This window comes from Oryctolagus cuniculus, chromosome 2 (assembly GCF_051225735.1).
Source record: "Oryctolagus cuniculus isolate XC-2025 breed Fujian yellow rabbit chromosome 2, ASM5122573v1, whole genome shotgun sequence".
Lineage (NCBI taxonomy): Eukaryota > Metazoa > Chordata > Mammalia > Lagomorpha > Leporidae > Oryctolagus > Oryctolagus cuniculus.
Window position 1 is genome coordinate 56,507,360 of NC_142868.1, and position 21,500 is coordinate 56,528,859.

The window sequence follows — 21,500 nt, forward strand, 5'->3', positions numbered from 1 at the left end:
ACTCCTGTTTATGGCATCAATAATCTCCCTATGCACCAGTCATGAGTTTCCAAGGCTATGGAAGCCCCTTGAGTTCTCCAACTCTTATCTTGTTTAGACAAGGTCATAGTCAAAGTGGAGGTTCTCTCCTCCCTTCAGAGAAAGGCACCTCCCTCTTTGAAGACCTGTTCTTTGCTAGGACTTATATTTTACAAAAGAGTTATGAAGTAAACAGATAATAGTTTCATTCCTTAATTATTTCATTTATGCTTTTTATTATTAAGCATTTATCCAATACCCACTTTTACCAAGTATTGTGACTGGGGCTTAGAAGACCCAAAGAATACCAGCCCAGGTATCCTCAAGGGGCTAACTCACATTGGGGAGGTGTTCACATAAATAAGTAATAAAGAGATACAGACTTATAATTAATAGAACAGTGACAGAGTATCCTTCTTAAATATAATTTTAAGATGCTAACTGTATTTACATCTGGTTTTTCCTTGGTTATTGAGGAGGAAAGAGAGAGAGAAAGTGCCAGACAGACCAAGATCCCACCTACTGGTTCAACCTTCAAAGGCAACAATGGCCAGGACTGGTCAGTATTGAAACTGGCAGCCAGTAGCCCAATCAAGGTCTCTCATGTGGGTGGCAGGGACCCAACTACTTGAGTCTTCATCTGCTACCTCATCCCAGGATATGCATTAACAGGAGGCTGGAATTGGGGTAAGAGTCAGGACTAGAACTCAAACACCCTGATATGGGATGAGGACCTCCCATGCCAGTGTCTTAACTGCTATGCTAAATGCCTGCCCCTGACACAATATCTTTACTCAAGGGTCAGGGAAGATGATCTAAAGTAAAGACTGTAGAGAGCCTTAGGTGCTAGCCTGGGAAAGAATGGAGAAAGAACCTTTCAGGTAGTCAACAGGAACAAGAGCAGAGGATGAGAAAAACATGTTGCTAGAGCAGAAGTGTGAGGAAGAAGGAAGCAAGAACAGAGACCATCATGTAGGAGGGAGCAGATCAAAGAGCAGCCTGAACACCAAGAAGTTTGGATTTAATTTATTGGTGTAAGGGAGCTATTGAAGAATCTTTCTGTTTCTTTTGGGATCTACCTAAGACGTCCATATCTGGATTTAAGGCCTCAAATGAGACCCAGTTCTTTGCAGCTGTATCATGCATACAGAAGGTATTTCGTAAACATTTTTCAGAATGGCACAATCTGAAATATGATGAGAGGACTGTTTAGTAACTCAATTTATTAGCTCAGATGTATTTTAGATATACCATTAGCATGTCTGGAAAGGAGAAAAGTTTGAGAGAGTCACAATTTCAGCATGCAAACCAATTAGGAAATTTTGTCATAATAATTTAAGAGACAATAAGAACCTCAGTTAAGACCCTCTCAGCACTAATGGAGAGAAGACAAAAACTTAAGAGGAATTTAGGAGCTAATAAAAAAAAACAAGTTGCAACTTAATTGAATTTTTGGAGAAAAGTGAGAGGGAAAGATCAAGGGTGACTCCTATTCTTCCAGCTTGGATAACAGAACAGAGTATGAAAATTGAGAAGAGAAAAGGTATCAAAAGCACTAGAGCATCTGTACATTGAATTGGAAAAAAATTAGTGTATCAGAGAAAATTTCAATAACTGTAGGCCTCATTGTTCCCATGAAATGGAGTTTATTGAACGCATAATTATCAAGGATGCTGTGAAGAATTCTTTCTTTGACAAGACGGTGGTCCTCTCACTATGCTTAGTAGACAGACAACTTCATGGGATACCCCAAGAGAAACTCGTCTCAGGCAGATGCAGTGCATTTCTCTTCTTCTATCTCTACATTCTTTCTTGTAATTTCAGATACTCTTTAATCTCACCCATCCTCCGCATCCCTGCTGTCCCTCTTCAATTCTAAATAAACCTAATCTTTTAAACTTCTGCACACAGATCCTATTTTGCAAACCATGAATCATTTTGTGACTTCTCTTGGGATTCCATCCAAGAAGCCCATACCTCATTTTTAAGGCCTCAAAGCAGACACATTTCTCTACATCTGTGCCTTGCATGCAGTAGGTGTCTGATGAGTCTTTCTAAAATGATAAAGTCCTGAGGATGGAAGATTGTCCTAGTAACTCCCACATGCTACAAACCTACTTATTTCACTTAATTATCAACACATTCTAAACATTAACATAGCATCAATGACTCATATGTGATCCTCTATAATTCTGTCCTTTGTTTATGTTGTATTTGCCTGTAACCAGGTCTTTATCATCATTTCTGTGTGATTTACTCTTCCGTTTTTACTTGTTCAGATTAAATTTTTATTCTCATTTCTGTTTATTTTTCAAGGCCATTTAAAAGTACAGCTATCTTCTTCAAGTTGCTAACTTTCCCACTGAGCTTGGTGCCACTAGTAACTTAATGAGCTCCTAAAAAATTCATCTGTGTTGTTAAAGATGTTATTAAATATTTCTGGCCAAGGTGATTCTTTTGAAAACTCATTCATGTTTTCTAGGATGGTTGTATTGTTGATAAAGGATTCTTCTTGACTATTTTACTGACAAGTTTATACTCTCATCTAGTAGCAAGAGAGCTTGAATTATTTCATAAAATAATATCATACACCTGTACAAAATTATGCTTTAAGAAGCTTCCCTTTAATTTGCTGATAAACCACCCTATGATACAGAAAGAAAGAGAATTATTACTATTCCTGTTTAAAAATATAAATCTGAGACTCAGGTTAGGTGACTTGAACAGGGTCACTTATTTTAGCTGTCTTAAATGAGTATCTTCTCACTCCAAAACCAAGGTGCTTGCCATTCTACTATGTTGAACCAATACATTTAGATAATAATAAGTGAATTAAGACTAAACTATAACCTTTATTAAATATTTCTGACAATCATATTTCAAAGTTGATCTCATTAATGTTTGGATTTTTAAATCCATTATTAAAATGCACACATTATTCAATTCAACATAAGCTGATTGTTTACTATGTGTGTATGTTACTGACCCCAAAACTGACAGGACACAAAATAAATGTGACATAATCCTTGAAGAAGAAATGATCATTACGAATATCAGGGACATACACAATCTATTCTGAGGCCAATAACCACAAAGGTAGTAGAAGAAAGAATTAATAGTGCTATCTAGCAACTATTTATTATTTTTTTTGTTTTGTTCTAGTACTATTGGTTGAACTCTGTAAGTAACACACAATTATTCTTAGGTGTTTAAATTTTAACTGAAAAGTGATCCCTGTTGGGAATTTGGAAAACATTATTCTGAGTGAAATAAGCCAGTTCCAAAGGGACAAATATCATATGTTCTCCCTGATCAGTGACAACTAACCGAGCACCAAAAAGGAAACCTGTTAAAGTGAAATGAACACTATGAGAAACGGTGACTTGATCAGCCCTTGCCCTGACTGTTGATGAACAACTTAATACGTTATCCCTCTTAGTATTTTTTATGTTTGTTCTACTTAATACTTTTGGTTGAATACTGTAATCAATACACAGTTATTTTTAAGTGTTGAAACTTAACTGAAAGTGATTGCTGGTAAATATAAGGGTGGGAATAAGAGAGGGAAGAGATGTGCAATTTGGGACATGCTCAAGCTGATTTACCTCAAACAGTAGAGTTAGAAACATACCAGGGCATTCCAATTCAATCCCATCAAGGTGGCATGTACCAATGCCATCTCACTAGTCCAGTGATCAATTTCTGTTCACAATTGATCAAAATAATAGGACTAAGAGCCAAAGGGATCACATAAACAAGAATATTGTCTGCAAATACCAGCTGATAGAATAAAAAAGGGAGAGAATGATCCAACATGGGAAGCGAGATACACAACAGACTCATAGAATGGCAGATGTCCTAAACATCACTCTGGCCTCAGAATCAGCCCTTAAGGCATGCGGATCTGGCTGAAAAGCCCATGAGAGTATTTCAGGCATGGAAAGCCAAGACACTCTGGCAAAAACAAAACAAAACAAAACAAAACAAAAACAAACAAACAAAAAAAAACACCTAAATGAAAGATCTCCGCGAGTCAGATCCCAGTGGAAAGAACGGGTCATCAAAGAAGGAGGTACCTTTCTCTGAAGGGAGGAGAGAACTTCCACTTTGTCCATGGCCTTTCTAAATATGATCAGAGTCAGTGAACTCAGGGGGCTTCCATAGCCTTGGCAGCTCATGACAAGAGCCTTGGGTGATTACTAACGCCATAAATAAGAGTGTCAATTGTAAGTCAACAACAGGAGTCACTGTGCACTTACTCCTCATGTAGGATCTCTGTCCTTAATGTGCTGTACAGTGTGATTTAATGCTATAACTAGTACTCAAACAGTATTTTTCACTTTAAGTTTCTATGTGGGTGCAAACTGTTGAAATCTTTACTTAATGTATGCTAAACTGATCTTCTGTATATAAAGAGAAACGAAAATGAATCTTGATGTGAATGGAAGGGGAGAGGGAGTGGGAAACGGGAGGGTTGCGGGTAGGAGGGACGTTATGGGGGGGAAGCCATTGTTCTCCATAAGCTGTACTTTGGAAATTTATATTCATTAAATAAAAGTTAAAAAAAATCTATATATATGAAATCCATGAAACTTGTAAAAGTTAAATAAAATTTAAAAATGAATAGCCCTGTAGCTTATTATTACTTTATAATATAATGTAACATAATTAAAATATTTAATCATCTAATCCATCATTAAAGATATTAGATGGAGTTACCTTCTTCATGAAATCAAATAAAGCCACTGACATGGATACTGAACAGTTGGTTAGGTTAATCCAATGATATTTTGTTCTCTAATGATTTACATATTTTTAAAAATTCTGCCTCAACAAATTTCAAATGACCATATATCATGGAACTTTCGTTATCATTGAGTATAGTCAAATTCATGAGAGTTAATTCTGAGAATGTTTAGTCTCCTGAAGTGAGAAATAATGTAATATTTGTGAAGAGTGGTCCAAATATAAAGAGCTCTAAAATGCAATACAAGAGATTTGGATATGATGGGTCAAGTCACAGAGAGCTACTGTTTGAGTAAAACAGAGTATAATCAGTGTGGCTGGCAGTTGCACACTAAATGCTGCTGAGGTGACAGGAAGAGTAGGAAGAGGACTATCAGTGTTCAGACATGATGTAGCAAGCTTAGAACATTAACAATGAGAACAGAAATACAAAGATGTAAAAGTTGTATAGCTGACCATCAAGGACAAATCAGTACAAAAAAAAAAAAAAAAAAAAAGCTCATGACTTAGAGATATGAACCAGGATCTATGGAGCACAGAGGATGACTAAGTTTGGAGGACGGAGTTTATGAAGCATCAAAGCAGGGAATGGTGCAGTCAGGGGAGGGAGAGCATTCCAAGCAAGAACTAGGGAAATAATGGTAGATAAGGTCGTAGGTAGGTCTTCATGGGAACTTTCTGTTGAGAAACTTGTCCCATAAGTTGAGTCATTTCAAATATTTGTATGAAATTCTGCTTATATTTTAGAAATATTATGTTCTAAGTGGTTTGCAGCATACATGGAGGAAAAAGGCATCATGGCTAGAGACAAGTAGACCAATATAGAGAGAAGAGCCTGGTTTTTGCTTGGATTAAACAAATGGCACTACATGAAGACTCTATGGATAGCTTCTGTTATTTAGTAGGCTTCTATTATGAATGTAGCTTCTAGAATTAGTGTTACTAGCATTATGTTTCTTTGTACTATTGCAATAGTCCCTATGACAAATGAGAAATGATTAGTAATGACAAATTAGAAGTGTTCTAATTATTTGGAGAGGAAAGCCTAGATTCTGGAAATATCAGGAGTGGGATGGAAAAGGCTACAACTAGGAAGATTGTTTAGATGCCAGGGCAAAGTAGAAGGAAGGGTCTGGAATGTGCTTTGAGAGTTTGAATCATGGCCCATTATTGCGTTGTGAAATTAATCTAGAGGGTTATGATTGTCAATTTGAAAATAGCATAGAATGAGAAAGGTCCACCCAGAGTGTCACATATTTTTCTGAACTCCTCTGTGGGTAGTATCTGCATGCACATCTTTTGTGTCTGTAGTGCATCCATGCATATTCAGTAGGTGTAGCTTTGACTCCATCTGGATGACTATAGTCCTTTAACTACAAGGGAATGGCCCAGGCTAGCTCAGAGCTTATGCTGCCTTCAAGCATACTGATCCCAAAAGAGGATGATGAGATTCGGGAAGTAAGAGAAACATGCTTACTCCAGTCTTTCAAATTTACATATTAGACTATTCAGTTTTCTGTGTGGTTGTAGATAAGAAGGAAAAATAGAATTTTGTTTTTCTAGGAAAAGTCACCCACACGGGAGCAAGAGGAATTAGGAATATAGATTCTCCTCTAAAACATGATTTATCTACCCCAAAATTATTTGATGAAGTTATTAGAATTTTTAATTTTCATGTAGACTGGTACTAAAATGGAGTAATAATTCATAAATTCAACCTAACATTTCTATTCCAAGATCTTGGGAGCATTGTTGCTTCTATAGAGAAATGATATTTCCAGTATAAAAATGACATGTCCATTTCTCGGTTTTAGTACTGTTCAAGTTACTTGTCATATCATCATTTTATTGTTATAAGACTCAGAGAATGAAAACTGGATGTATTTTATTTAAAAAACATTTATAATTAAAAATGGTGAAAGCATATCCATGTCAATACTATTAACTTATAATATAAACCCTGGTAACTCTCCAATAAACTGAGCCCAAATCTTCAAGCTAATAGGGTCACTAGGGTACTGGAGTGGGGGAAGGAGAGAGAGTATGTGAAAATTAATGGACTCTATCATGAGATTTCCAGTTTTGTAAACTCTGCATACCTCCAGGATTCCTTTATGCTTCTTTTATTCCTAATCTCAAAATATAACCAGATTCCAAATTTTATTAATTTTCATTGAAATATCTCCTGAATCTGTTGTATCCTTTGTGATACTGTGGGCAGCAGGGACAGAGGTTCCTGTGCCCGGAACAGTATGCCCTGTTTCAACTGGCTACTATTTCCAGATAATTCTTCATCAGACCTATAGGCAAATGCTCCCAAGGGGCTTACTTGATGGAACTCCTTGCTTTATTAAAAACTACTCCATGAATCTCTGTTGTCTACATCTCAGATCCCCAATCCTACCATGAAAATCCTTCACAACTTGGCCTCTGTAGAGGCTTACTTTTTTTTTTTTTTTTTTTTGATAGGCAGAGTGGACAGTGAGAGAGAGAGAGACAGAAAAGTCTTCCTTTTGCCATTGGTTCACCCTCCAATGGCCGCCGCAGCCGGCGCGCTGTGGCTGGCGCACCGCGCTGATCCAATGGCAGGAGCCAGGTACTTATCCTGGTCTCCCATGGGGTGCAGGGCCCAAGCACTTGGGCCATCCTCCACTGCACTCCCTGGCCACAGCAGAGAGCTGGCCTGGAAGAGGGGCAACTGGGACAGAATCTGGTGCCCCGACCGGGACTAGAACCCGGTGTGCTGGTGCCACAGGCGGAGGATTAGCCTAGTGAAGCACGGCGCCGGCCGAGGCTTACTCTTAACCATTCTTCCTGAGACCTCCATTTTAGTGGTGAAACTTGCTGTCTTTCCAGTAAATCAGGTCTTTTCCTTTCTCCAAGTTTTTAAAAGCTGATATATATGCTGCAGCTCCTGAAATTCCTTCCTGGTTGCACCCATGGATACACCATAAATTTTCTCCGGTTACAGGGAGGACACAGATCCATTCACATGCACGTCTGCGCCTTGTGCTCGTCCTCCTTTCTCTCATATTCTTCACGTTTTCTTTCCTTTGTTCATCATCCTTCTAGCCAGCAAGACTTTAAATTCTGAGGTCAGACAACATGCCTTCCTCTTCTAGGTTTCCATGCATTTTTTTCTAGTATGTACTTCAATAAATATTTTTGAATGGTAAAAGTCTTTCCTTGATATATTCTTGGTGTAAAAACAGTCACCATAATAGTGTCTATAAACTTTCTGAACCATTGCCCTTTAGCTTTTTTAGTTTGAAAAGTGTTTTCTTTCTTTCTTTCTTTTTTTTTTTTTTTTTTTTTTTTTTTTTTTTTTGACAGGCAGAGTGGACAGTGAGAGAGAGAGAGAGACAGAGAGAAAGGTCTTCCTTTTGCCGTTGGTTCACCCTCCAATGGCCACCACGGCTGGCGCGCTGCAGCCGGCACACTGCGCTGATCCGAAGCCAGGAGCCAGGTGCTTCTCCTGGTCTCCCATGGGGTGCAGGGCCCAAGCACTTGGGCCATCCTCCACTGCACTCCCTGGGCCACAGCAGAGAGCTGGCCTGGAAGAGGGGCAACTGGGACAGAATCCGGGGCCCCGGCTGGGACTAGAACCCGGTGTGCCAGTGCCGCTAGGTGGAGGATTAGCCTATTGATCCGCAGCGCCGGCCAAACAGTGTTTTCCTAAAATAAAAATTATTTATATTTTTTTAGTCATTGTCATGCACATCCATCTCCACTTTCCCTCTGACATTACAGGATTCAGATAATATTATAGGCCCCACGTCCCATGTATTTCTCAGTTCTCTTACGCCTCAGCTCCCATCTCTTGTCTACCCCTTTGGCTATTGCCTGGGTTTGGCTGCTCTTATGTTCCAACTGGAACCTTCAATGCAGTCTTTTGGGATACTCATATATCCTCTACACTGCCATGAAAATGAATTCTCCATGCTCCTGGTCTGAAAGATTCACTTCCAGGTTAAAGCATAAATTTCTCCAGGGAGGCAGCAGCACAGTGGTTCACCTTTGACAACACAGTGCTTCAATCCCGGCAATGACACTTAAACTTTAGTGGAAAGGAGGAAGAAAATACAAAGGATGAGTGTTAGGAAACTTCCAGTAAAAGTATAATATATGGATGGCAAGAGAGAAAGAATATTCAATGTTGGCTTTGGATTTTTATGTTTGATAATGTATTATTTGGTGAGATAGCAACCGAAAATTCATAGTAAAGAGTGAACAAATAGCTTAATTATTAGTCTTTCTTTCAAATAAAGAACAAATTAAAAGTTGAAAATATAATAAAGCCAACTATTATGTGATGAGTAAAGAAAACTATTATTTCTAGTTGATTTATTTATCAAGGTTGTCTAGTATTTTTTAACTATGGTAGTATTATTTTACATGTACAGTTTTGCTTCCTTGTTTGCTTTTGTTTTGACTTAGAACATGTCATTTAAGGTATCTTTACTAATCATTTTGGATAATCCTCACTATCAAATTATTTCTCAGCTATGAAATCTGAACTGATCTCCTCTTATCCTCATTCTTTTTTTCTTCATTTGAAGAGGGACTTGAGGATGCTAAGTAAGGTTTTTTTCATTTCTTGAAATCCATAACCATTATGGTGTCACATGCTATAGTTTCTTTTCTAAGACATGAAAGCTAATTGGCACTCAAAGCTAATTGACATTTAAAATTTTACCTTGTTGTAACTCATAAGTTTTGTGTCAAAGTTTTGACAATACTTCAAATCAGAAAAATTAGGTGGGCATGGTGACTTCTACAACATGCCAGATTGCAATCATCATTTTTGCTGGTAAGAATAATTATTGTAGAGATGAAAAGTGTAGCACTTTTTTTCCTTGGGCACAGAACAAATACATCTGGCAATTTCCCATTAAATTGGCCAAATTTGATGTCAATTATGTCCTTGATAGAGTTGAATTCAAAGTGACTGCCACATTGTTTATCTCCCTTAACTATCATATTCCTGTTTCTTTTTCTGGATGGGATGAGGAGAGCATCAGGTTTTTTCAAATATTCATAAAATTAAAGGTATAATTCTTGCCTAGATCTAACAAATTTGTTTCTAAGCTTGGTGAAAGAAAGTTCTGAAGGACATACAGAAGCTATGGAAGTAAGTTTTTATAAAGAATCGCTTAGAAAGCAAAAAAATACTAATAGTATTACCATTAATAAATTATGAGATATATTCTTTCGCCTAGTATGTGTATTAGCAACCCATGAGTATCAGTTGAATTTTGTAATTATTCTGAGAATATTTTACTTTTGGCTAGCTGAATGGGCGATATGATGGATATGACATTTTCTAATTTCCTAATGATACAGCTAAAATCATAAACTGTGAAGAGCTGCAAATGCTTATGAATGTTCTCTGTGTGAGATCTGCAGGGGTAGGGAGGCGTCCCAGGGACAAAACTTTTCCACACTTATCTGAAAGTCGCTGTTATCATGAATGGGAGGCGCACTAATATTATGTTAAGATACATTTCCTTTTCCAGTCAATGTGGGGACAAAGGAATAGAATAGAGATGAAACAGTTTCTTTGTGGCTCTCAGAGTTAACTAAAAGATAGCCTTAAATGATTGTTTACTGCATGGATGTTATTGTGCATGGTGAAGGATCTGAACATTTTTACAGCCAAATTTCTATTCAAAAGCTTGTAGCACTGTACAAAAAATTAACTCTAACATGAAGATTGGCAAATTGTTCCTCTTCGTGAGAACAGGTAATTTTATTGGGGGTTGGGGTGGGGAATAATCAGGCATGCATGGGTTTACAAGGGAACTAATTCTCTTTTAAGAATGCTCTTTGTTAAAGAAGAATTTCTTCATGAAAACAAAATAAGGCTATGTGTTAGAACTTAAGACTTACATGTACTTATCATGAGATGACGTGAACACAGTAAAATTTGACCAGTGTTTGTCTGTAATGGGCCATCTTTCATTAGTTTTGTTTGGAGAAAATACTTTTACAGTGACTTTACTAACTGACTTCTACTTTGCAGAAAGGATGTACCTAGAGAAATTTTAAAAGACCAGAGGAAATATAAACAAATGATAAATTCAGGGCAAGACCTTTGCTCTGGACACCTTGTTTTGTTGTGGCTGTTTTTCATTTCTTTTTACTGCATTTTTAAGAGAAGAGTGTTTGGCTGCTAGTTAGTGGGTTATACTCCCCCTCTTTTTCAAGGAGAACCAGGGCAAAGGAATTATGATGTGTGCCATATTGTAAAAGGAAACATTTGCTTAGAAACCTGTAGCTGACATTTTTATGCAGGATCTTGTGCTTTCAAGGCAATGAAAAGCTGGACAATGTTTTCCTTTTAGAGTGTGAGGAGGATCTCAAATTAAAATGGACCATACTTACTGGTTTCTGATGAAAAATGGCATGTTTTAGTTCTTTTTCCCACTGGTTGCTGGGGGCTGGTTGGCCACAAGTTTCATATGCTGAACATTTCTACAGACCTGGGGTTTGGTTCACCCTGAACATGCTGTGGGATTTGGACATGTAGGACTTGTAGGCTTTCTCTTTTTTCTAAAACTTGCAAAATTATTCTGATAGTGTTTTAATAAAATACAAAACAAGAAATTCTTCAAGAATTTTGTTGATTTAATTTAATTAGCTTATTATTTATTTCAAATTGACAAACCTTCTGTTTAAACATTTTAACATTCTTGCTTTCTTTCCTGCCACCAAAAAATGATATTTTTCTTGAAAAATCCAACATTTCAAGCAATGACCTTTGCAAACTATCCTTATGTGTTCCACTATCAGCTTTCACCCCAGCTAGCAAAAGATTTCACAGACAAACTGCTGACTCTGTCCCTCCCCATCCCAGCTGCTCAGAAGGTGGACAATCATAGGGCCTAGCAGTATGGTGCTTCAGCTGGGGCTCATTCTGGAGCATTAGAAGAATGTCTCTTGATGTCAGCATCAATCATCCTTCTGGATAACATGCAAATATGATATCCTATGGAACTGGGAATACAATTCAAAGTTCCACCGTTTACACAAGCTATTTAAAATTTCTTATCAAATCATATACTTTAAAATATTTAAAATGACAGAGATTCTGTCATAATCGGTAATGATCATTGACATAAAATCAATGTTACAAAATTAAGCTTTCATGTTAATATTTTTGTTAATTTAAAAAAATCCTGCATTTTCTTATTCACAGACAGGTCAAATGCCCCAGGTAATAATGGCTCCCTCACTGAATGTTTATCTAAGCAGGGATAATTTTTTGTTTTGTTTCCTGATGTGCCTTCAGTGCATAGTATTCATTAATTTATTCATTCAAAAACATCTGTGGAGAACCTAGTAACTCACTTATCCTACAAGACAGAGAACAGAGTGTTTAATAAAACATGAGAGACGCTTACTTTCAAGAGTATATAGGTTAGTGCGACATGAAGACATTAAACACATTACAAAAAAGAGCAATAACCAAAACATAAGTGTAGAAAGGAAAAATATCTCCAAACACCTCTAAAGAGCCCCACTAATTTAGTTTGAAGGGATGATGACCAGGGAAGTCTTCTAATGTCAACTACATTTAAGAGAAAGCTGAATGATCAGTAGGGATTGGTCAGAGAGAAGCCTGAAGGGCAGTGAGCAGAAGAGCAGTACCAGATGTGGTTGGAGAAGTATCTGGGTAAATCATGCAAAGATGGGTAAGAATTGGAATTTATGTTAGGTACTAAGAGCTTTCATTGGAGATCTTTCAAAAAGATTTGTTTGTTTATTTTGAAAGGGAGCATTAGAGAGAGAAATCTTCTATCTTCTCTCTCATTCACAAAATGACTGCAATGGTTGGGACGTGTCCAGGCTGAAGCCAGGATCCTGGAATTCTATCCGGTCTTCCACATGGATGGCAGGACCCTAGGTACTTAGGCCATTCCCTACTACCTTCCCAGACACATTAGTAAGAAGCTGGATCTTAAGTAGAGCAGCTAGGACTCATACTGGCACTCCAATATAGGGTGCAGATGTTACAAGTGGCAGCTTAACCTACTGCACCACAATGCCAGTTGCATCATGAATATTTTTGAGCAGAGAGTGATACATGTTCATTTTATGATCACCTAGCTATTATATGGAGAATGAATAGGAAGGTAATAATTGTAGGAAAAAGAGGAAAAATTAAGGAACAATTCCAGTAATCCAGGCAAGAAATTTGTGGTTTATTTTCAGAAGCAGTGGCAGTGAAAATTTAAATGATGAGAGTATAGGGGTGCAATATGTTTTGGAGGTCTGATTCATAAATGTTGCTGATGGCTTAGATGTAGGAGTTAAGGATTATAGAGATGTCAAAGATTGCTACCATGTTTTTAGGTAAGTAGGTGTATTATTTTGTCATTTGTAGAAAAAAGAAAGACTGAAAGAACGATACATATGGGGTTGGTGATTAAGAGATCAGTTTTGTAAGTGTTAAGTTTAGGATATTGTAAGACATGTAAATGATTATGTAAAATATAGATCTAAAAGAGATATCTGGATTGACTCTATAAATTTAGGTATCTCCAGCTTGTAGATGGTTTCTAAAACCAGAGTGATAGGCAAGATAGACCAATGCAATACTTCCCAAATGGCAGGACCATCTGAGTTCCTGGGCAATTATTTAAAATCCATAGCCCTGCTTTTCCGCCCGCTCCCCCCTACCCCCGAGGGCCGCTCCGGCTGCACCGCGCTCGCTCTGAGCTCCGGGCTCCTGCCAAGCTAGCGCCGCCGCTGTCGTCTCCTACCAGCCGCCATCATGATTATCTACCGGGACCTCATCAGCCACGATGAGATGTTCTCCGACATCTACAAGATCCGGGAGATCGCGGGCGGACTGTGCCTGGAGGTGGAGGGGAAGATGGTCAGTAGGACAGAGGGTAACATTGATGATTCGCTCATCGGTGGGAATGCCTCCGCCGAAGGCCCGGAGGGCGAAGGTACCGAAAGCACAGTGATCACTGGTGTTGATATTGTCATGAACCATCACCTGCAGGAAACCAGCTTCACAAAAGAAGCCTACAAGAAGTATATCAAAGATTACATGAAATCAATCAAAGGCAAACTTGAAGAACAGAGACCAGAGAGAGTAAAACCTTTTATGACAGGGGCTGCAGAACAAATCAAGCACATCCTTGCTAATTTCAAAAACTACCAGTTCTATATTGGTGAAAACATGAATCCAGATGGCATGGTTGCTCTGCTGGACTACCGTGAGGATGGTGTGACCCCGTTTATGATTTTCTTTAAGGATGGTTTAGAGATGGAAAAATGTTAACAAAGTTGGCAATTTGGATCTATCACTGCTCATCGTAACTGGCTGCTGCTTGTCATCCACACAACACCAGGATTTACAGGAAGTGGGACTGATGTTATCTTGAGCTCCTCACTTATTTTGACCATGATTTACTTCAAGTGGAGGCATTGTTTTTAAGGCAAAAAACATTGTCATGTAGGTTGTCTAAAAATAAAATGCATTTAAATTCAAAAAAAAAAAAATAAAATCCATAGCCCTTTTCAGATAAATTTAAACACCTAAGAATAATTGTGTGTTAATTAAAGAATTCAACCAATAGTATTAAGTAGAACAAAAAAAATACTAAAAGGAATAAAGTAGTAAGTTGTTCCTTGACAGGACAAGGGCTGATCAAGTCATTGTTTCTCATAGTGTACATTTCACTTCAACAGGTTTCCTTTTAGGTGCTTGGTTAGTTGTTACCGATCAGGGAGAACATATGATATTTGTCCCTGTTAAATATAAGAGTGGGAATAAGAGAGGGAGGAGATGTACAATTTGGGACATGCTCAATCGGACTTACCCCTAATGGTAGAGTTAGAAACGTGTCAGGGGATTCCAATTCAGTCCCATCAAGGTGGCATGTACCAATGCCATCTCACTAGTTAAAGTGATCAGTTTCAGTTCATAATTGATCATAATGATAGGATTAAGAATCAAAGGGTTCACATAAACAAGACTAGTGTCTGCTAATACTAACTGATAGAATTAAAATGGAGAGAACAATCCAACATGGGAAGTGGGATACACAGCAAACTCATAGAATGGCAGATGTCCTAAACAGCACTCTGGCCTCAGAATCAGCCCTTAAGGCATGCGGATCTGGCTGAAAAGCCCATGAGAGTATTTCAGGCATGGAAAGCCAAGACACTCTGGCAAAAAAATGACCTAAATGAAAGATCTCCGTGAGTGAGATCCCAGTGGAAAGAATGGGTCATCAAAGAAGGAGGTACCTTTCTCTGAAGGGAGGAGAGAACTTCCACTTTGACTATGGCCTTGTCTAAATAAGTTTGGAGTTGGCAAACTCAAGAGGTTTCCATAGCCTTGGCAGCTCATGACAAGAGCCAGGGTGATTACTGATGCCATAAATAAGAGTGTCAATTGTAAGTCAACAACAGGAGTCACTGTGCACTTACTCCCTATGTAGGATCTCTGTCCTTAATGTGTTGTATTATGTGAATTAATGGTATAACTAGTACTCAAACAGTACTCTATACTTTGTGTGTCTGTGTGAGTGCAAACTGTTGAAATCTTTACTTAGTATATACTAAATTGATCTTCTGTGTATAAAGATAATTGAAAATGAATTTTGATGTGAATGGGATGGGAGAAGGAGTGGGAGATGGGATGGTTGCGGGTGGGGGGGAAAAAGCCGCTATAATCCAAAAGTTGTACTTTGGAAATTTATATTTATTAAATAAAAGTTAAAAAAAAATAAAATCCATAGCCCTAGTCTATATCTCAGATTTACCAAATAAGAATTGCCAGGCTTGAGTAGTAGCAATCTGTGTGAATTGTTTTGTTGTAATATAACACACACACACACACACACACACACACAGAGAAAGCTTCCATCTGCTGGTTTACTCCTCAAATGCCCTCAACAGCTAGACTGGACCAGGGCTGAAGCTAGGAGCTGGGAACTCAATCAGGTCTCTCAGAAAGGTAGTAGGAATCTAAATACTTGTGCCATCATCATTGCCTGTAAGGGTCTGCATTCGCAAGAAGTTGGAATTTGGAGCTGGAAGTGGGTATTGAACCCAGGTCCTCTGATATGAGTTCTGGTCATCTTATTCGCTAAGCCAGTGCCCATCCTAATCCATGTTTTTAATATGCATTATAGTTGCTTCTTATGATCAGACCACTTTGAGAAACATAGAGCAAAACAAGCATATAAACCAAGTTCAGAATCTTTCCAGAATTTAAAAGTGAGAAGGGATAGTGGGGAATGGGAACTGAGAAGGAGGATATCAGAATACAGGGAAAATGAGAAATTGTGGGATCTGTATCAGAACTGATACTCTCATCCATCTGCTTATACATTTAACAAACACCTAATTGAATAGTTTTATTTCATAGTCCTTCATTCCATATTACTTCTGAACATATCAGTATCTTTATTTAATATGAATATAGATACAAGATTTTTTCATTTCATGTATTTTACTAAGTTAAAAGGTATTAGGCAATCTGTGTTACTTTTTCCCTTTCTGTGTTTAAAATCTTGTCTTCCTACAGTAGGAAGACAATTTGCATGGTGAATCAAATAAATGTGCTTGGACAATTTTAGAAGCTAGAGAAAAAATCCTGGCCCCATGAGAGTGGAAGCAGCCCCAGAACTCTTGCTGATGATAGGGCTTAGGATCCTTAAAATGTGATAATTTAAAATAACAAGCAGAGAGTCAAATAAAGCTATGAAGATTGCATGTGAGTTGTGACTTTTTTCTGTGATTTCATCACTGTATTTTGATTTTATTGTGGTTTACTTCATTTGAAACAGCACTGTTAGGAAAATCTAAAAGAGCCGGATTTAAGGCTCTTGCTTCCAGCCAAGCTCAGGTCACTCACTAAAAGGGAGGAGAAAATGCATCTTGCATCTCAATGTCACAGCCTTAGAATGCAAGTTCAAGTCAGATTAGATTTTTCAAGATGAAAAGCAATTTCTATAGTTATTTGTTTGTAGATTTAAAGTTTAAAGGAAAGAATTAAGTAGTCCAAACATACACTGTACTTCCCATCTCTACATGAGTGTTTGAAATTGTCTGAGTTTATTCTATAAGGCTTGATGGTTCTATTTTCTGCCTTCACTATCTCATGTTTGTTAAGTGAAGGTGGGCTTAGCTGTTCTGTGTTATGTCTATGTGACATGCATCCTCCTTCTTTTTTGGCTCTATTCTCCCTTTTGGGTTTTGACTTCTAACACTATTTTGGAAAGTCAGGAAGTCAGCCAGAATAAAATGAAGCCCAAGTGATTTTTAAAATAGCATTATTTGTACAGTAATTCCAGTGGCAGCAAGTCTACCATTAGTAAGGATATGTTGGTTGATTTTATTATGTAGGTATGAATTCCTTGTCTGTCATGCCACACATAAACTCAGAGGAGAAGAGTTAGCAGGTTTATAGTGTGCACTGTCTCTGAGATATTACTTTAAACACCTAATTCATAATTCTCTAGAGGGAAATATAACCTATAGGGAGGTTGAGGGGCTGTAATGGCATTTGAAGCAGAGTTGGACTTCTGTACGTTGCAAAGCTCAGTTTATTTTTCTAAATAAGGGTGAAATTTACATCTAAAAATATAGTCAAGAACTTATCTACTTCCTTTTGCCCACTTCTTCTTTTTTTTCTGGAGTATCCTTTTATTTAATGAATATAAATTTCCGAAGTACAGCTTATGGATTACAATGGCTTCCCCCCCCCCATAACGTCCCTCCCACCCACACCCCTCCTCTTTCCCACTCCCTCTCCCCTTCCATTCACATCAAGATTCATTTTCAATTCTCTTTATATGCAGAAGATCAGTTTAGCATACATTAAGTAAAGATTTCAACAGTTTGCTCCCACATAGAAACATAAAGTGAAAAATACTGTTTGAGTACTAGTTATAGCATTAAACCTCAATGTACAGCACACTAAGGACAAAGATCCTACATGAGGAGTAAGTGCACAATGACTCCTGTTGTTGACTTACAATTGACACTCTTGTTTATGGCATCAGTAATCACCCTGGGCTCTTGTCATGAGCTGCCAAGGCTATGGAAACCTCTTGAGTTTGCCAACTCCAAACTTATTTAGACAAGGCCATAGTCAAAGTGGAAGTTCTCTCCTCCCTTCAGAGAAAGGTACCTCCTTCTTTGATGACCCGTTCTTTCCACTGGGATCTCACTCACGGAGATCTTTCATTTAGGTTTTTTTTTTTTTTTTTCCCCCAGAGTGTCTTGGCTTTCCATGCCTGAAATACTCTCATGGGCTTTTCAGCCAGATCCGCATGCCTTAAGGGCTGATTCTGAGGCCAGAGTGCTGTTTAGGACATCTGCCATTCTATGGGTCTGCTGTGTATCTCACTTCCCATGTTGGATCGTTCTCTCCCTTTTTTATTCTATCAGCTAGTATTTGCAGACACTAGTCTTGTTTATGTGATCCCTTTGGTTCTTAGTCCTATTATTACGATCAATTGTGAACAGAAATTGATCACTGGGACTAGTGAGTTGGCATTGGTACATGCCACCTTGATGGGATTGAATTGGAATGCCCTGGTATGTTTCTAACTCTACCGTTTGAGATAAGTCAGCTTGAGCATGTCCCGAATTGCACATCTCTTCCCTCTCTTATTCCCACTCTTATATTTAACAGTGATCACTTTTCAGTTAAGTTTCAGCACTTAAGAAGAATTGTGTATTGATTACAGTATTCAACCAAAAGTATTAAGTAGAACAAACAAAAAAAAATACTAAGAAGGATAACATATCAAGTTGCTCATCTTCTGATTATCATTAAGGCAATGATTCCAAAAAATATTGAAAGTTGGGTTCAATCCTTTATTGAAAATATAATTTTGAGTAATTTGTGATATAGATACAGACTAATTGATTTAGAGACCTGTAGATGATGTTTACACTGACAAAATCTAAATATAATAAAATATGCTTTGGGGGAGATCTAGTTATCAAAATACATTTGGATTTATCTGTTTGACCATCAGCATTAATGACTAACATATCTCTTAAGGACTCATGTCACCTCCACGCATTTCCTTTGTACTGTTCACCTTGCGGAGAACATGTTATTCCTAAGACTCAAGTGGCATTTGTCCTGTGGGTGGGATAGCAAAAAAGACAATAGAAAATACCAAGAGAACAGAATGGGGTTCTTGTCTTGGCTACTGACCTTATTGACTTCCTTTGAAAGTTATGTCCTCAGGCTTTGATGAAATGCAAGGATTGAAGTGATGATGGAAGTAGGAATAAACTAAGCCTCAAAACTGTATATTGGAGTCCTGCCACTTAGGATCTCTGAAGCTTCAATTATGTATCCATAAAACTGAAACATCTCTCTGCTTATTCCACAAGGTTTTTGTAATGATCAAATGGAATAGTTGAGAAACTAGTATGAAACTCTTAAGACTTTTTACAAATTAAAAAAAATATTTTATTGAGAGAGCCAAATGAAACACTTCAAAGAAATTAGGAACTTTAAATATTTATATAAATAGTAGTATCATAGTAGAAATTGAAATAGTATAAGTAACAGTAGCCATTATTTGTTAAGCATAAATCTGGTATATACTAAAACTTATTCTAAATTTCCAGTTCCTCATATACATTTCTTTAATATTTATAATTTTATAGTATAAATCTAAAAACTATATAATGAAGAAACCAGGTTTTAGAGAAATATGAAGCAATTTCACCAAGATGCATCAGCAAATCTGTACAGAATAATGTCAAAGCCCATATCTATCTGAGCAGACAAAAAAACACAAGATGCAGATTTTATCCATTCCCAGTAGTACTCTATTTTTCTTCCCATTGAAGCCATCATTATTACATTCCTAATTGCATATTTCCATTCTTTTACATTAGAATCCAAGAGAATACAGATTAAGTGGGTCCTTGTTGCTTTTTTGGGTTTTTCTTTTAGTCTTGATACTGGCTTAATTGGGAGCAATTCTTTAACATTGCCAAAATCTTTGTAAACAACTCAGCCTATAATGGTACAAAATAAGAGCAATATGTACATAGCACATGTCGCATGTTTTGTGAGTTTTCAAAAAAAAAGCCTGATAAAAATTATGAAAATTTTCTATGTAAGTAAATTAATGTGAGGCTAATGTAAGAGACAAATAATAATGTAGCTTTATAAAATGTTACCAATTGGAAAAATCAGTGAAATTGTGTAGTTCTCTTTTCCTCCTATGTAATGGAAATAAAACCCAAAGTGGCTAAGATTTGAAAAGATCAACTAGAGAGTTAATAAAAGTAAATATTAAGCATACATAAATAATGTTTCAGGACATTAAAACTATGCTTTTAAAAACTAAATACATAATATACAAAGAATACTTCATAATCAGTTATAACATCCATTGGAAGATATCATCAAGAAAATATATTCTAATATAAATTCAACTAAAAGTAAGTTTAAGGAAATTATACATGTCAGTAAAAGGGAAGATTACTAATAGCAATTTGTAGGCAGCCTATAATCATATGGAAAAACGTTGCAACTTGATCTAAAAAAAAAAACACTTAAATTAAAAGGAGTGAGAGTGAGCATTGTGGCACTACAAGTTGCTTAGGATATTTGCACCCCATATCAGAGTATTTCTTTAGAGTTCCAACTTGGCTTCTGATCTAGCCTCCTGCTAACACAGCAGATGATGGCTCAAGTACTTGTGTCCCTGCATCCATGTAGAAGACCTGGTTGGAGTTCCAGGTTCTTGGATTTGGTTTGTCCTTGCCATGGGTGTTGAAGACATTTGGTGAGTGAACCAGAAGATGGAAGATATCTCTCTCTCTCTCTCTCTCCCTCTATCCTTGTAACACTGATTTTCAAATAAATAAACAAATATTTTTTTTTTAAATTAAACTTGGTGAGGCTTTCTGTGAGTGGGTGTCACACTTGCTGCTGGTGGAAGGGAAGGTGATGCTATCTTTATGAAAAGATATTTGGAAATATTATCAAGTAATTTCTAAAGTTTCATAGCTTGATCCAGCAGTCCTATTTCTTTCTTTAAAAAAAAAGGTTATTTATTTGAAAGGTGGAGTTACAGAGAGAGAGAGAGAAAAGAGCTGAGCTAGATCTTTCATCGCTCATTCACTATCCAAATGGATGCCCCAGCCAGTGCTGAGCCAGGCTAACTCCAGAAGCCTGGAACTCCATCGGGTCTCCCATGTGGGTGGAAGAGGCTCAACTATTTAGCTATTTATTTGGGCATATTAGCAAGGAGTTGAATGGAAACTGGAGCATCTGGGACTTGAACTGGCATTCATATGTGATGCCATTGTTGCAAGAGGCAGCTTAATCCACTGGGCCACAATGCCAGCTTTAATAATTCTATTTCTAAACGAATAGCTAGAGATTAAACACAGATTAGGTAAAAAAGGAAGTTGTTTTGTTGTCATTTTACACTATTGCCTCATACAATAGCTTAAATTAGGTAGAAATAGCAGTCATAAAAATGCATACTGTGTACGCACATATTTCTGCTTAAATATGTAACAAGAAAAATTTTTTGGAAAATCACATGCCAAGTTTGAATGAAGGCATAAAATTTAGTTTTTCTTTAAGAACTTTTGAATTTCCAAGACAATAAACATTTAATGAAATGCTCAGATGAAATTGTTTGTAAACAAATTACATAAAGTTCAAATAAATTAAGCGATGCTAGAAATAAGCCTATTTTGACTTCTAATTAGCAAAG

At 37.2% G+C, this 21,500-nt stretch overlaps 1 protein-coding gene across 1 annotated transcript; it reads left to right on the top strand.

The window, feature by feature from the left end:
• The first annotated feature begins 13,411 nt into the window (after nucleotides 1–13,411).
• Nucleotides 13,412–14,285, top strand: LOC100357892 (translationally-controlled tumor protein). The gene has a single exon (XM_002709474.6). It carries the CDS (start codon nucleotides 13,541–13,543, stop codon nucleotides 14,057–14,059), a length of 519 nt encoding a protein of 172 aa, XP_002709520.1. The 5' UTR covers nucleotides 13,412–13,540; the 3' UTR covers nucleotides 14,060–14,285.
• Nucleotides 14,286–21,500: the final 7,215 nt, after the last annotated feature.